At 31.4% G+C, this 14,399-nt stretch overlaps 1 protein-coding gene across 1 annotated transcript in view; it reads right to left on the reverse strand.

The window, feature by feature from the left end:
• Window positions 1-7,787, reverse strand: part of LOC149425675 (zinc finger protein basonuclin-2-like) — a 33,248-nt gene extending 25,461 nt beyond the window's left edge. The window contains exon 1 of the mRNA XM_089645981.1: window positions 7,707-7,787. Coding sequence (XP_089502107.1) covers window positions 7,707-7,787 — 81 coding nt within the window. The remainder of the gene's footprint in view (window positions 1-7,706) is intronic.
• Between the last annotated feature and the right edge of the window lie 6,612 nt (window positions 7,788-14,399).

Below are 14,399 nucleotides of genomic sequence, written 5' to 3' on the forward strand. Positions count from 1 at the left end.
ACTCAAGATGATTTGCATTTGATTCATTCAAGTGAATTTTAATAATTTCAATGCATTGTTGAAGCGTGTATCGTTCCATTTTTATTAATGGCGTAGTTTCTACTTGTTAAATGTCAAAAAATGACAGCTTCAAAAGTAACATCTACCAAAATAGCGGGCTATTCAAAATAACACTTCTTAAGGGGGGGCTAGGGTTAATTCGTACGAAAAAAGGCATTTTTTTGTGAATTTTTTGTGACAACACATTTAAAATATATTTATTAAATCTAATAGTACGGTAAAGTATGACATTTTAAGAATGTTGTATAAAATTTTCACGGAGAAATATTAAAAAATACGGCAATGGCAGCAATTATTCGGACGCGTCTCAAAAAAAAGTAGAATTTCGGTGCCCATCATAACTCGGTGCTGGGTCATCTGAAATCAAAAAATTAAAGTTCATTCGTTAGATAATAGTTTTTCCCAGGTAACGCTGGGAGGGTTTTTCGAAATTTTAATTTTTCAATTTTTTGGAACACTTTGAAGGGAAAAACGCTATTTTTAGTGAAAAAAATCGGCTAATTTGTTATTGTAAAATAATAATTATTAACAAATTTGAAAAAAACTCTCCAGCGTTACCTCGTAAATTATGTACAGAAATAGTTTTCAAAATTTCAAAAGGATCGGTGCAGTAGTTTTGAAGTTATGACGGGCACCGACTTTGAAAACGTGAGTTGTGGGAAAAACGCTTTAAAGTTTTGAACACTAAAAAATCTGGTATTAAACGTTTATAAGCAAATTTTATCGGCTTACCTCACACTGAATCATCAATGCCAGGTCCATAAAGGATGTTGCTATCATCCATGATGTCTAAAGCACCTTTTTGCTCCTGTCTACGACGAATCCTGCCTTCTTTAGTTTGTCTCTCAGCTTCCTGCTCTGCTCGGCTTATACGTATGGTCGGGTAGGGGTTAAAATCCGACAGGTATAAAAATACTCGTAACTTCGTCAATTTTGCTCCAATCAACTTGAAATTTGAACACAATATTCTTAACATATTAAGCATTTATTTTTAAAAAATTAAAAAAAATGGAAAAAAAAATTTTTAAACCCTAGCCCCCCCTTAATGGAAAGCCCTGTATTATAAAAAAACATAAAATAGAAATTAATTTGAAATTCCTATGGATTTATCTTTGTTTAGTTGCAAATGGTAGACATGTTCACCCATCTTTCTATAGCCCACTTTCCTTCATATCTTGACATATCTTTCACCTCACAACATCTCACAACACTATGGATGCCATAGACCCATTGGCTCAGGGATGCTTGCTAAAGTGATTTATATGAATGGATGGTGACCGGATATATCATCACAATGATAATTCATCACATTTTTAAAATGTTATGGAAAGTGATGAAACAAAAACTTTATTAACTGGGTTAAGTAGGTTAGGTTAGGTTAGGTTCATTTTTTTTCATCTCGTCTAATGACTTTATATCACTTTTTCAAAGTGTGTTGAATTGTCAAAGTGTTGAGTTATCATGGAACCGAATGGATATATCTATTGTCCATTTAACATTAGCTAGAAAGGGTACATAATTAATTTGAATGTTTCATTTATTTCCGCAATTCATTTAAATAGCGGTAAAATTATATATTTCCTAATTACGAAACTCTATGGAGTATGATACTCGCCATTGTCGATGTAGTGCGTTTAGTGTCTTCAATTAGCAGGTAGGTACTACAAATATTACATGAACGTCGTCAAATAGCCGATTTTCCAGTGCCATTGAACGGTTATTAGGCGATTTCCAATCTTTCGATCGTTCAAATAATTGAATTCATTTATACAAAATCAGATTTATTCCATGAGGTTAGCTTCTATAAACAGTTAAAAATTGATCATACAACCACAATAATTAGTATTATTTATGGATCGGGTTCAAAGGCAACATAAAACAACTCGGATAGTTTATTATTTCCGTCAAATAAAATAAATTATCAGATGACGCATTAAAATGATAAAAAATCACTTAATTAATAAAACTATCCGTGATTTGTATGAAATTACCCAAATGCGTATTTATCATCCGAGTTAATTTATGGCACATCTGGAATCCCATTAAAAATGTTAAAAATAACCATAAAACGAAGCGTTTTATTATGCGTGAGTATTCATGAATTAATAAAAATGCTGTCCAACGTGTCAACCGATCAATTTAAAAAGAATTATGTGAGTATAATTTATTTTTAAGTACGTATTGTAACAAGCGTAGGTGAACTTAAAGAATTAAAAGACATGTTTAAATAACAGAAAACTTTACTTCGTGTCGGTACTTTTATTTTTAAATCGCTTAGTTTTGTGCCTAACGAAACGATATTTTCTTGGTTGGCTAATTTGCAAAAGGTAAATGATATTAATCGGAGTGGAATTTAAATTGCCATTGAACTATGAATAAATTTGATATGTCCATCTTCTTCGGTGGAGAATTAAACCAAAGAAAATCAAATTGGTTCTGGGCCCAGTGGTCAACAGTTCTTAGTATTATAAACTTATGATTTTTAAACATCAATGTTTTTAAAACATGTTTCTCCCTCTGTGGAGATACTACGGTACTATCAGTATCGCCATATGGTAAGATATTCATTTCCATTTAGCACAATGCCATGCACAGCACGTGTACGATAGTATTATTTTCAATATGAATAATTTCTGACTGCCTACATTACTATATCATCTCTTTAGGCTATACCTACCTCTGCATGTATACCTTTTGTTTTTATTGTTGTTAGATATCACTTTTGACCTCCACATGGTTGATATTTAAAATGTACAAACTTTGTTTACTCTATTTTATTTTATAATATGCGTCTATGTGTACCGCCGCCCCGGGAAGCATTTATGGGATAACCGAAACCTCAGCCATAGGTCACCCCAAGTGGTTCTTTACGTTTGGTGACTCAGGGGTTTTCAGGTTCATGGGATGAGGTTTGTGTGGGTCTTGGCGACAGATCCGTCTGCCTACCGTAGCAGGCCGGATTGGGAGAGACTGGTTGAGGGAGACCTTTTGACCTCTCCAGCAGGACTCTCTCAGATAATTGCCTTGCACTGCAGTGGGAGGGATGGGTTTATACGTCCGTCACTCCTGGACAAACTGACCCCCAGGTTCCTACCCAGCTCTCCTACGTTTTCCTTACCAGAACTTCCTCCCCTTCTTTTCCTAAAAAAACCCTCCATACAGCATCCCCAAAGATGACAAAGGCTCTGAGGGGAATTATTTTCCTCAGGGACTCCTGTGTGGAAGCTAATGTAAAAAAAACATTTATAAGTGTAAGGTATTTGATTATTTTATATATAAAACTAACTAAACACAACATTCATTTTTCAGTTGCTTAACATTACTGAAATAACAACAGAACTTCAAAATTAACTTCGAAGTTTGATGAATTGTTCAAATTCTGTGAAACAAACCACCCTTAGCTTACATTATCTATCTATGTATTTTCAATCTGTGTTTTTTATATTTTTTTTTTCATTTTCTGTCATCTCAACTTCACGTTTTTATTTTTTCTGTATGTAATATGAATTTAATGCGGAAACCTTACTGGTTCATGCAACCCTGTTATATGTAATCATTTAAATAAAATATGTATAACTGTTTGTTTCCCGAATAAAGTAAAACAAAATAAATAAACATACACGTATATATCTCCAATAAAGTAACTTAGTTAAAATAAATTTCTTTGCAAAGTTAAAAGAACCCAATGACAAACCATTAAAAAGTAGTTTGTTGGGACTCATATCTTTTCCTGTATTATTTATTTCTTATTATATTTAATTATTTTAATTTAAAAAAAATCTAACCTCTCATTTCTCCCTATCTATTAGGTACCTCTTCCACTTTCTTCAAAAATAACCCTTAAGATCTGGCAACGTATTAGGACGGGCTTAGCTTTTCTTCAGAGCAATAAGTTAAGTACACGTAATTCGTATTAATTGAAAAGCATTTTCCAATAAAAAATGCAGTAGGTAGGTACTACATACGGTTACTAAAAACTAACTATAATATTGGTAATTTCCAGATTAATAAAAAACTTTGTAAAAACATCGTGAAAAGGTTTAGCTCTCGGCACTAACACAATTTGTTAACAACAATCTGCATAGAAAGTCCAATTATAATTATTTAGATTAATTTAATAAATCACATGCGCGGGAAGACTTACAAACTCGTAAAAATGTGGAATAATGCGCTTATAATTGAGTCGGTGCAATTATATTATTTCAGACAAAACGTGACACGCCACGGTACGGGTAGGAAAGGGAATTATACTATTATATGCGAAAATATTACGACCGCACTATATATCCTGCTATGTTTTAATGATAATAATTTGCGGATCGCGTGCCAAGGTTTGTCGACGGCTTTATTCTAATCCGACGTACTTGACAATTCATATATTTTTATAAGAGATTTATTTTTCCCTATTCCAGTTAGGGTGTCTTTCTCAAGACTAACATTATGTTTTTTGGTTTTTTAAACACAATGTTTAATTTATGTTCAATTGAGAACAAAATCATGTTTCGTAAGACGTGCAATTTCAATGATATCACTTGATGATCATCAAATGTAACCACTGAGGACGAAACTCTTACGACAACGAAGTAAGAATAAAAAACGTATACCTATAGGTAATTCAACGATATAATAATGTAGTTCAAAAATTAAAAAAAACGAGACATGTAATAAATTAATATGAATCAAAAAGTGCGAATCTAAACATTTATGAAAACAGAATTGCTCGTTTGTTTGAATCAGTAAAATCTCTCGATCATGTCGTCATGATATTTGCACAGCTTCATGTGTAATATGTAATATCTTTATTAGGTTAACCTTTACGTACACGAAGATAAAACAGAATTGCTCGTTGGTTTGAATCAGTAAAATCTCTCGATCATGTCGTCATGATATTTGCACAGCTTCATGTGTAATATGTAATATCTTTATTAGGTTAACCTTTACGTACACGAAGATAAAACAGAATTGCTCGTTGGTTTGAATCAGTAAAATCTCTCGATCATGTCGTCATGATATTTGCACAGCTTCATGTGTAATATGTAATATCAGTCGTTAAGTAATGCAAAACGGTAAAAAGATCAAAATCGAACGTAACTCAAATACGTAAAAATTTTGTATCCCTTTTCAGTGAACTTTGTACCACTCGCGGTTGGAATGCTAATTTTATCTTCTGTATATATAAACATAAATTATGTACATAAAGAACAGTATCTGTGTGTGGGTGGATTTGTTTTTTTTACATAAATATACAATTTTATTCCGATATTGATGAAATTTTGCACATTTGACCATCAAATTTAAAAAATACATTCACTCCTTTTCTCCTCTTAAAGCAGAATTTCGATACTCCTTGATGTTGGAGTTTTGCACACTTAACTTAATAAAATTATTGTCTACATCTGATTTCGAAAAACTCTTCTGCGTAAAGCACTGGCTAGCCGGGGACTTCAGCTAATAAGTAATAAGCCTTGCTATATGGAATTGTATGGATAATAATATATGTATTATCACAAACAAAAATAAAAATCGATTTATTTACAAATTGATTTCCAGTTTGTTTCCAGGCGCCCGAAATCAGAATACCTCAGTGATTGGATATTGTTGTATAAATAATTATTGTATGGATTATATTTGGCCTTTGTCATACCTTTGTTTGACAATCTGATATGTATAGAATACAGTGTACAAAATAGTTGTTGAATGTAAAAAAATATTAGATTGGTGTCCTTTCAACTCTACAATAGAATATTGTTCTGCGCAATAATTTGACAGTTTAATTGTGTTGATCGTCTTTGGAGGAACCTGTTGGGAACCGGATAGGTAGGTTATAGGTATACAGACCAGTAACAGAATGATCTAAAGCGCAGGGTTCCCATTTGGGGGTACGGGTTTACTTCTTGCACCATTACACTAGCACCTTTTGTCTCTCGTTTAGGTAGGCGACATATCATGGCTTGATCTATTTCAGAACATCGCTCGGCATACACTACCAATGGGAATGTATAGCGAGGTCTGTCACAGGCTTTATGGAATATAAAGGAATTAGAGAATGTTTTTGAACATTTTCGCTACATATTTATGACAATTTTTAAAAACTCACGAAGACGAACTCAGAAATTTGGAAAAAAATAGCTTTTAAAAATTGCAAGCAATGGGAAAAAGTTGCTGTGATCCGCTGTTGCTTAGCCGAAATAAAAGTAAAATTTGAAATGTAAACAAAATATAGCTGGAAAACTCAACTGGTGTTTTTTACTCGAAACTGAGTTTTTAATAACCGTGGAATAAATTAAATAAAAACTATGTAGAATTCAAGAAATTCCAATCTATAATAATATTATTAGTAGTAACGAAGAAAGTTATTTTTTCACCTTTTTACTTTTTTAGAATACCTACCTATTATTTCCAATTCAGGGTTTGCATTGCTATTAATTTATATTTATGTATTGAAGGTTTTCATTTTTTTTCTATTTTATTGTATCTATTATCTTATTGTATATATTAATTTTACGCCCAGCTGGCTTTTGACATTATTTAAGGACAGAACGTAACTAAAACTTTATTACGTTCTGTCTCTTTGTAATATAACCAGAAAGCAGGTCTGAAACAATTCTCCTGTCAGACAGAATTATAACATAATTCATGTTTGTTTTCAATTCTATTTTTGAGCTTGAAAATGTGTGTCCCTATTACTGCAAATACCTACATATCTTTCTGAAATACGGTTTTATTTTATCTTGTAATTTCCAAGAACCCAGAGAGATTGGTATTTTATTATATCTATTATCTTATTGTATATATTGATTTTATGCCCAGCTGGCTTTTGACATTATTTAAGGACAGAACGTAATTAAAAATTTGTTACGTTCTGTCTCTTTGTAATATAAACAGAAAGCAGGTCTGAAACAATTCTCCTGTCAGACAGAATTATAACATAATTCATGTTTTTTCCAATTGTATTTTTGAGCTTGAAAACGTATGTCCTTATTACTGCAAATACTTATTATCTTTCTGAAATACGGTTTTATTTTATTCTATAATTTCGAAGAACACAGATGGATATTTTACATATGTTTTCATTAAGATAATTGTAAAACTTTATTGTTTTCTATTACTTACTGTACCTACTATTTATTGTAGTGAAACATTGTTTTTGTATCTCATGATTTGCAAGAATGCAGATAGGCGGGTATTTTTTAATATACTTTTATTGCTTTAATTGTAATACTGTCTTGTTTTCTATTATTTTACCTACTAATTATTATCGTTAAACATTGTTTTGTCTTATCTCACGATTTACAAGGATCCAGATATATGGTTTTTAAATATATTTTTTATTGGAATAATTGTTAATCTTTATGTTTCTTTTACTTTATAAATTATCAAAAATGGCGAAACATTAAGTTTAATTTTTCATAATGAAAATAAAACTGCTTTCTTAATACATATATTTTTTTACTTTCTTGATACTAATTTCTATAAAAAAGTAAGTGGATAAGTTTTGTAAAGTTTTTATTTTTACTTTTGAGAATTATACTCAAGCTAATAATATTGCTAGTGTAAAAAATCTCACAATGGCGGTTTGGATTTTGTCAGGGCCGTCCGTGAGCCAAACGACGCACGCCTGGGGCTACTATTAGGTATTATAATACCTTGGCTTCTTGGCTCTTCGTCGCCATGGAAAGTCGGCGCCCGGAGAGAACTGCTCCAATTGCGTCTTCATAGGGCATCATTCTAAATTACACTTTTTGCTAAAAAGTGGATAAACGTAAAAAATATATATTTAGATAAATAAAAGGAAGTTCTAAGGTGAAAAAAATCTTTGATTACTTGTAATCTATCCGTCTAGAAACACTTGATTGTGAAAGAAATTAGAAAAACTGCTCGTCTTAACAATTAACTATTTGGCGTTTGGCACAGTTTTAAATTAAGTAAACGATGATGACAAAAGTTATTAAAAAATATAATTTCCAGTTGTTATATTTGCCCTAAATTCATAGCGCCAACTATCAAAGCCTGTAAGACTTTTAATCTCATCACCAATAATGAATATTTCCAAAAAATCTAAATTAAGTCGATGATCGTGTGTGAAACAAACTCAGCTGATCACTCGAGCCATATAACTTATTACTTTATTTTTAATGCCGAGTCTACGTGATATATTGTGAACATTCCATACGATCTGTTATTCTTGTAAATTATAAACACACCACGTAATTTTATACACGAAAACACCTGATTTAGTAAACAATAAATCGTTCCTGTCTTCCATTCTTTATAAAGTAGAGGTTTATTATTTCCACGAGTCATGTTTACAGTAACCCATTGCACTGTTTATAAATATACTTCCGGCCACTTCACTTGTTTTCCGCACACTTCAAGGAAAGGCCGGAAATACTTGGAGCTTGATTTTAAACATGATGTCCTATTCTGTGTTCAAACGCCGAATATAAAGACGGACACGTCACCAACATAATATGGTCAAAGTGGATGAAGTTAGAGGATTTAAAAATTACCCTATTCCTATTATCTCTGGAAATAACCGATGCGAGTGTATTACGGGAGTGCGTGTGAGCTCAAACTTACCGCAGGTAAAATTAATAAAATATTTTCCGTTGTTTTGTAATTCTTTCTTGAAAATAAAATAAATTTCTTTATTCTTTCTGTTGTGAAGGTGTAGAAAGGACTTATGTAAATCGGAGAAATCGGTTCTCTTTCAACTCGATCATATTGCATTTTGTTTGACTGTAAATTTATCTGTGCGTTCCGTTTCCGTTTCAAGATGGTGGACGTTTTATTGGTTCAGAAAAAAAATATTTTATCGAATGGGAAATCGTCGTTTTTATTCGCCTTTTTTCAATTTTACGATAGACCTGCCGGAAGAAAGTTTAAAAACGATTTTCATTGAGAGATGTTTCTTTGCACAAATTGTATGATTCCTTATTGGGATTTAAAATTGTAACACGCAATATATGGTTTATAAATAAAGTCGATAGGTATTTGAGAACCCCTCATGATTTCAGAGGAAACTTTAGTTTTGATTTATGGAATAAGAGACAATTAGAAACATACTTTTTTTGTCAACTGTTCTCAGTACTTATAAAGCTAGGTATCTACAGAAAGAACTGCGAGTAGATTCATTAATTTTTTAATTTTTTTTTTTTTTTTTAAAAAGAAAGACAAACATTCCCAGGTTACGAATAGCCCAACAATGTTTGAAAATCTCCTACTACCACCACAGAAAGCCGAAAATGTTGCTTGTGTTGTGATGGAGGACTTAGCCAGCCAAGGAATCGAACACGCGACGCTCGGGTGAGACCCAAGCGCTATGCCCACTCAACCACTGACCGGTCCAATTACTTCATTTTAAATCCATATTACTTTCTTGCACTATGGAAAAAGTTTGCTTACTTCTTTGTCTCAATCTAAATTATTGGAGGGATATGCAGTGAGAACTTAGTGGAAAAATTCTTATATATCCAAGCATGTTATTTTTCACTATCATAATTCAAGGATCTTTCAGTTTGTTTTATTCGTCCATTAATCATAATAATCACAATAACGTGTTGACAAAGGTTTTTTTATGAATAGAAATCGATAACAGGATTCGTGAATTCATTCCATGAATAATTCCTACTTACAATGAGATATTATTTCTGTCATATCATTCGACTACCGTCTACTGATATTGGGTTTGTCGTAAAAAAAGCTTGAATAACTTTGAAGTTAGTGTACCTTAATCTATATATGAACACCATTGTTCCGTAGAAATAGGAAACCGGTTATGGAAGTTTTATAATACTGTATCATAATATTATGTAATATTATTAAAAAAAAACTAATTTCGGCATTCACCTTAATCAAACAATCATTCAAATTTATTCATGAATAATTAAATATGTTTTGTAAAATAAATCATTTCTGAATATTAATAACATATATGCACCAAACTTTCTTCTTCAGACATTCAAACAATAAATAAAAAAGTACAGCTACCTATCACGAAACTTAAATTATGAACTCATAAAGCTTCAAATGAAAACCCTTTATTATTAAACATAAAAGTTAGACAAAACACTACATGGAAAAGAGAGAGAGAGCAGAATCGGAGACACATATGAGTAAGCGAGCGGGGAGAAGAGAACCTCTAGATTATATTTTGTTGGACACTTTCTATGGTATAGGAATACTTTCGTGTCGATGATGTCGTTCTTATAAGAGTACTTCTCACATACTCTTAAAGTGTTTTTCTTATTGTATGAGGGCACGTTTTAATGTATTTGTGAATACCGATAGTTTGAAAGTTTCAATAAAGTTTTTCGAACTAGTTTGCAAAACATGTCTTCAATCACCTCTTACTAATCAAAAAAATATTATATTTATAATCCAGTCTGAAGATGCATGTCATTAGTAAAAAAGCGGAATTGAATTAAAAATAATTATTACAACAATAACGAATCAATTACCTAGAATCAAAGAAACTATTATCACACAAACAATTTGGGTTCAAAAAAAATCTACCAACATCCAACGCCACAGCCTTAGTAATTGAATACATATTAAAAATTCTCAAGACTCGCATAAAACAAATAATTAGAATATTACTCGACCATTTGCCTATGACAAAATAAATCACTCACTTTAAAAAAATATATATATAGGGATTATGAAAACGAACTGAAATTTTTAAAAAGTTATATGAAAAATAGAAAGCAAACGGTAAACTTATACAACATAACCAGCGAGTTTATTGCAGGTGTCAAATTCGGGGTGCCTTGAAAGTATTCTGGGTCCAATCCACTTTTTAATTTACATTAATGACCTTTGCCACATAGAATGTGAAGGCGAAATTATAAGCTTTGTGGATGAGACGGTTCTTCTAATAAATGGGAATAATTAGGCAGAAACATCAGACAACATAAGAAATCAGAAGACACACTAAAAAATATAAAAAATGGAACACGAAATAACAACTAACACATATTAGAAACACTTATAGATCTCAGGGTCAAAAACATATCCAGCAAGCACAACAAATACAATATTTGGAAAAAAAATCTTCCTGTTACTAAACTCTACAATAAAATCCAACTTTCATTCTAAGCTCACAACAATATTTTAACATTTAAATCTCAAATAAAAGCAGGATACAAAACATATGGAGATCAGAAATGGATTATATACTGATGCCAAATACAGACTGAAACTGAAACTTCTCAACTGAACAAAAAAAACAAAATGTAATACATTTATAATAATTTTAGAAATCACACTATTTAATCTTTAAATAGTATAAAATAAAGTCGCTTTTCGTGATTGTCTGTTACTAAGCTACGGATAAAGTTTTAACTATCGTTTGGAGAATTTCTTCTGGAAGGTTTACATATACATGCATAATACATGCATATTATATTTATAGAAAAGTAAACGTTTTGTAATCGTCTATTGTATAATCGCTTACATTGCTAACGCTGGCTAAACCTTAGAAGATACAACAAAATAATTTACTACGGAATTGTATATCTTGAAAAGGCCTACAAAAAATTCCGCGATGGTATGTCTATCTCCTGAGGATAACCCATAGTAATAATTTGTATTTGTTATTTGCGATGCTATTTTGACCAGTAAAATATTAATTCTCATCCAATTTAATATGTTACTTATGTTGAGCATTTTATCTATATTAAAATTACCCTTTACAACATATGTATATTAAATTATAACATTTGTTTATTATTATATGTATATTATCATATGTATATTATCATATGTACATATATCATATGTATATTAATATAACATACCTATGTGTATTAAATTAACAATATTTTAGAAGATGTTGCAATTTGTAAAATCACTTGCCACAAAAATATTTGCCGCACGCACAAATGCTGCCGCGGCTAGTACCTATCTTTATCGCGATTACAAGTACATCGGAGATCTCCGTGTAGGGTTGTTTATTTACAATATTATTTGGTTTTCAAGGATGAAGCAATTTATTTTTATTTGTAGTTTATTTTTCTGATCACAGTTTTGTATTTAAATTATGTAAAACTACTCGAAAACGTAGTAGCTTGAATATAGGTCGTAGTACAAGGAACATAAAAAAGATCCGTTTGGTACGTCTTAATGAAGAAAAGGAAATCAAGCTAAAATAGCAGAGAAAGTACTTCTTCGCGAAGAGATAGATAATCGTCTGTTGAACGTGAGGCTCGCCTTAGTCTTGATCTATATAGGCATAGATCCCAGAGAGCCAGAGAATCTTTGGTACAAATAAACAATCGATTACTCACCGATCGAAATAGACGAAATAACCGCTGGTTCACGAGGGTAACTAATTTCTGTTCAAAAAAAGGTAATGCTGCTATGAATTACTATTCTTCAATTGTATACAAGAATTATCCTGTCGTTTCAATAGGTACAATGTCTGCCGTGTGTGAAAATTAATTGATGAAATGAAAGGATGAATCTGAAGGTATCTGTTGCTTACAGGGAAAAGTAAAATTAGAGGAAATTCTTCTTCCACCCGAACCACTACACTCTCTTCTGACGGGTTATCATCATAAATCTAAACAATACATGCGCAATATACGCCGAAGATAAAGATAAAAAAGAGATATTGTATTGCGCAGCCGTGACGACAATTTGCAAAAACTCCTGGAGTTTATATGATCTTACGACAGCTTAAAGTATCCTTTGATATTTCAAACTTTATGTCGGGAAAAGACGGATACCCCATTAATGTTTCTCAGGTTCACCCGGTTAGTGGAGCACCTCTACTTAAAACGGTTTCATGCATAAACTACTATTGCTATTGTAATGATAAGATATAACAATTTTAGCCCCTTACTTAAATATGGGATGTTAACGAATCAATACTTGGTCGAGTTGTTACTCAAAATTGGGAACGGGCAGCTACCACAATACAATGGAAAAAATAATCTCGACAGTGAAAACCTTTGCGTTTGAGTTAATGACCTTCAAGAATCGGTCGACAATGTTTATCCCTAAATTAATGAAATAAGTTGTATGACTATACAAGGAGATAGCAAATCGGTCGCCTACAAAATAAATAAGTTTATTAACAACATTACTCTTTTTCAACATGCATAGGTACATACACCATCATATGGTATACAGTCAAGAATCAAGGTGTGAAACACACGAATTTCCAGGTACCGTACATACTTATTTAATGAGTAGAACATTCGCTATCATTATGTGATAAGGCTAAATTTGAGGTTTTTAAAATTAATTAAAATAAAATTTAATAATATAATTATGTTTTGGTTTTTGTTATTGTTACAGCTGTTTCGGCTTTCAAGGCCGTTTTTAAACTGTGGTTTTAGCCACGTTTAGACGACTTATTTATATGATTCTATTTTACCCCATCCCAATTTATTAATTTTATGATTTATTACCGGTTAAACCGATTTACTGATAAAATAATTGTGACAATAGATTTCATATTCGGTGGGGGGTATTTTGAAGTCTGTTTTCCCCACATTAATGTTATCTTAATTGTTTAGTAATGATGTAACAGTCACCAATTTACTCTTGCAGAACTTAATAAAAATATTATTAAATTTGATTTTAATTAAATTAAAAAAAATTAAATGGAGTTCTACAAATTAAACACATCAAAAACAATAAATACATTTGAGGTGATTTTCTCACAAAACGGCACTGTAGAAATAATCCAATCATTAATAATCACAAATAAATAATAATAATAATGTCTTAAATTTGTTTGTACGTTCCGTTTCCGCTTCAAGACGGTGTCCGTTTAACAGTAAAGTTAATTTTTTTAATTGTAGTTTATATTTGGACTTGCTTATTTACATTTTTTCAATATTACGGTATGTACCTGCAGCCCAAAGAAAGTTTGAAAAATGCTTGAGAGGGTGACGTTTCTTTAGTCAAATTGTACAGGTCTTATTTGAATTTTTAATTTTTTTGACACAAAATATGTGGTTTACAATTAAGTACGTAGGTATTTAAGTACCTACCTACTTACATCTTATATTTCAGAGGAAATCTCGGCTTAGATTTAAAAAAAAAGAAAATTAGAAACTTACTTTTTTGGGTACGAGGTGTATTGTTCAAATAACTATTAGTTATATTTATCGCTAGAACCTCGTATTATCTATAATATTATGCATATAATACTCTTTGATATGATTCGCCAACCAATGTACCTTCTTAAGACAGGAATCAGAAAGATATTACTTTTTCTACATTAATTACATGATTTGATGAGCACTATGATAAGCTCAATTTTTTTGAGATTCAAACATAAGTATAAATTGTAAAAGTAGGTATAATATTCAAACATGAGTATAAAC

This window comes from Hesperophylax consimilis, chromosome 2 (genome assembly GCF_061612785.1).
Source record: "Hesperophylax consimilis isolate HC1 chromosome 2, BYU_Hcon_1.0, whole genome shotgun sequence".
Taxonomy (NCBI): domain Eukaryota; kingdom Metazoa; phylum Arthropoda; class Insecta; order Trichoptera; family Limnephilidae; genus Hesperophylax; species Hesperophylax consimilis.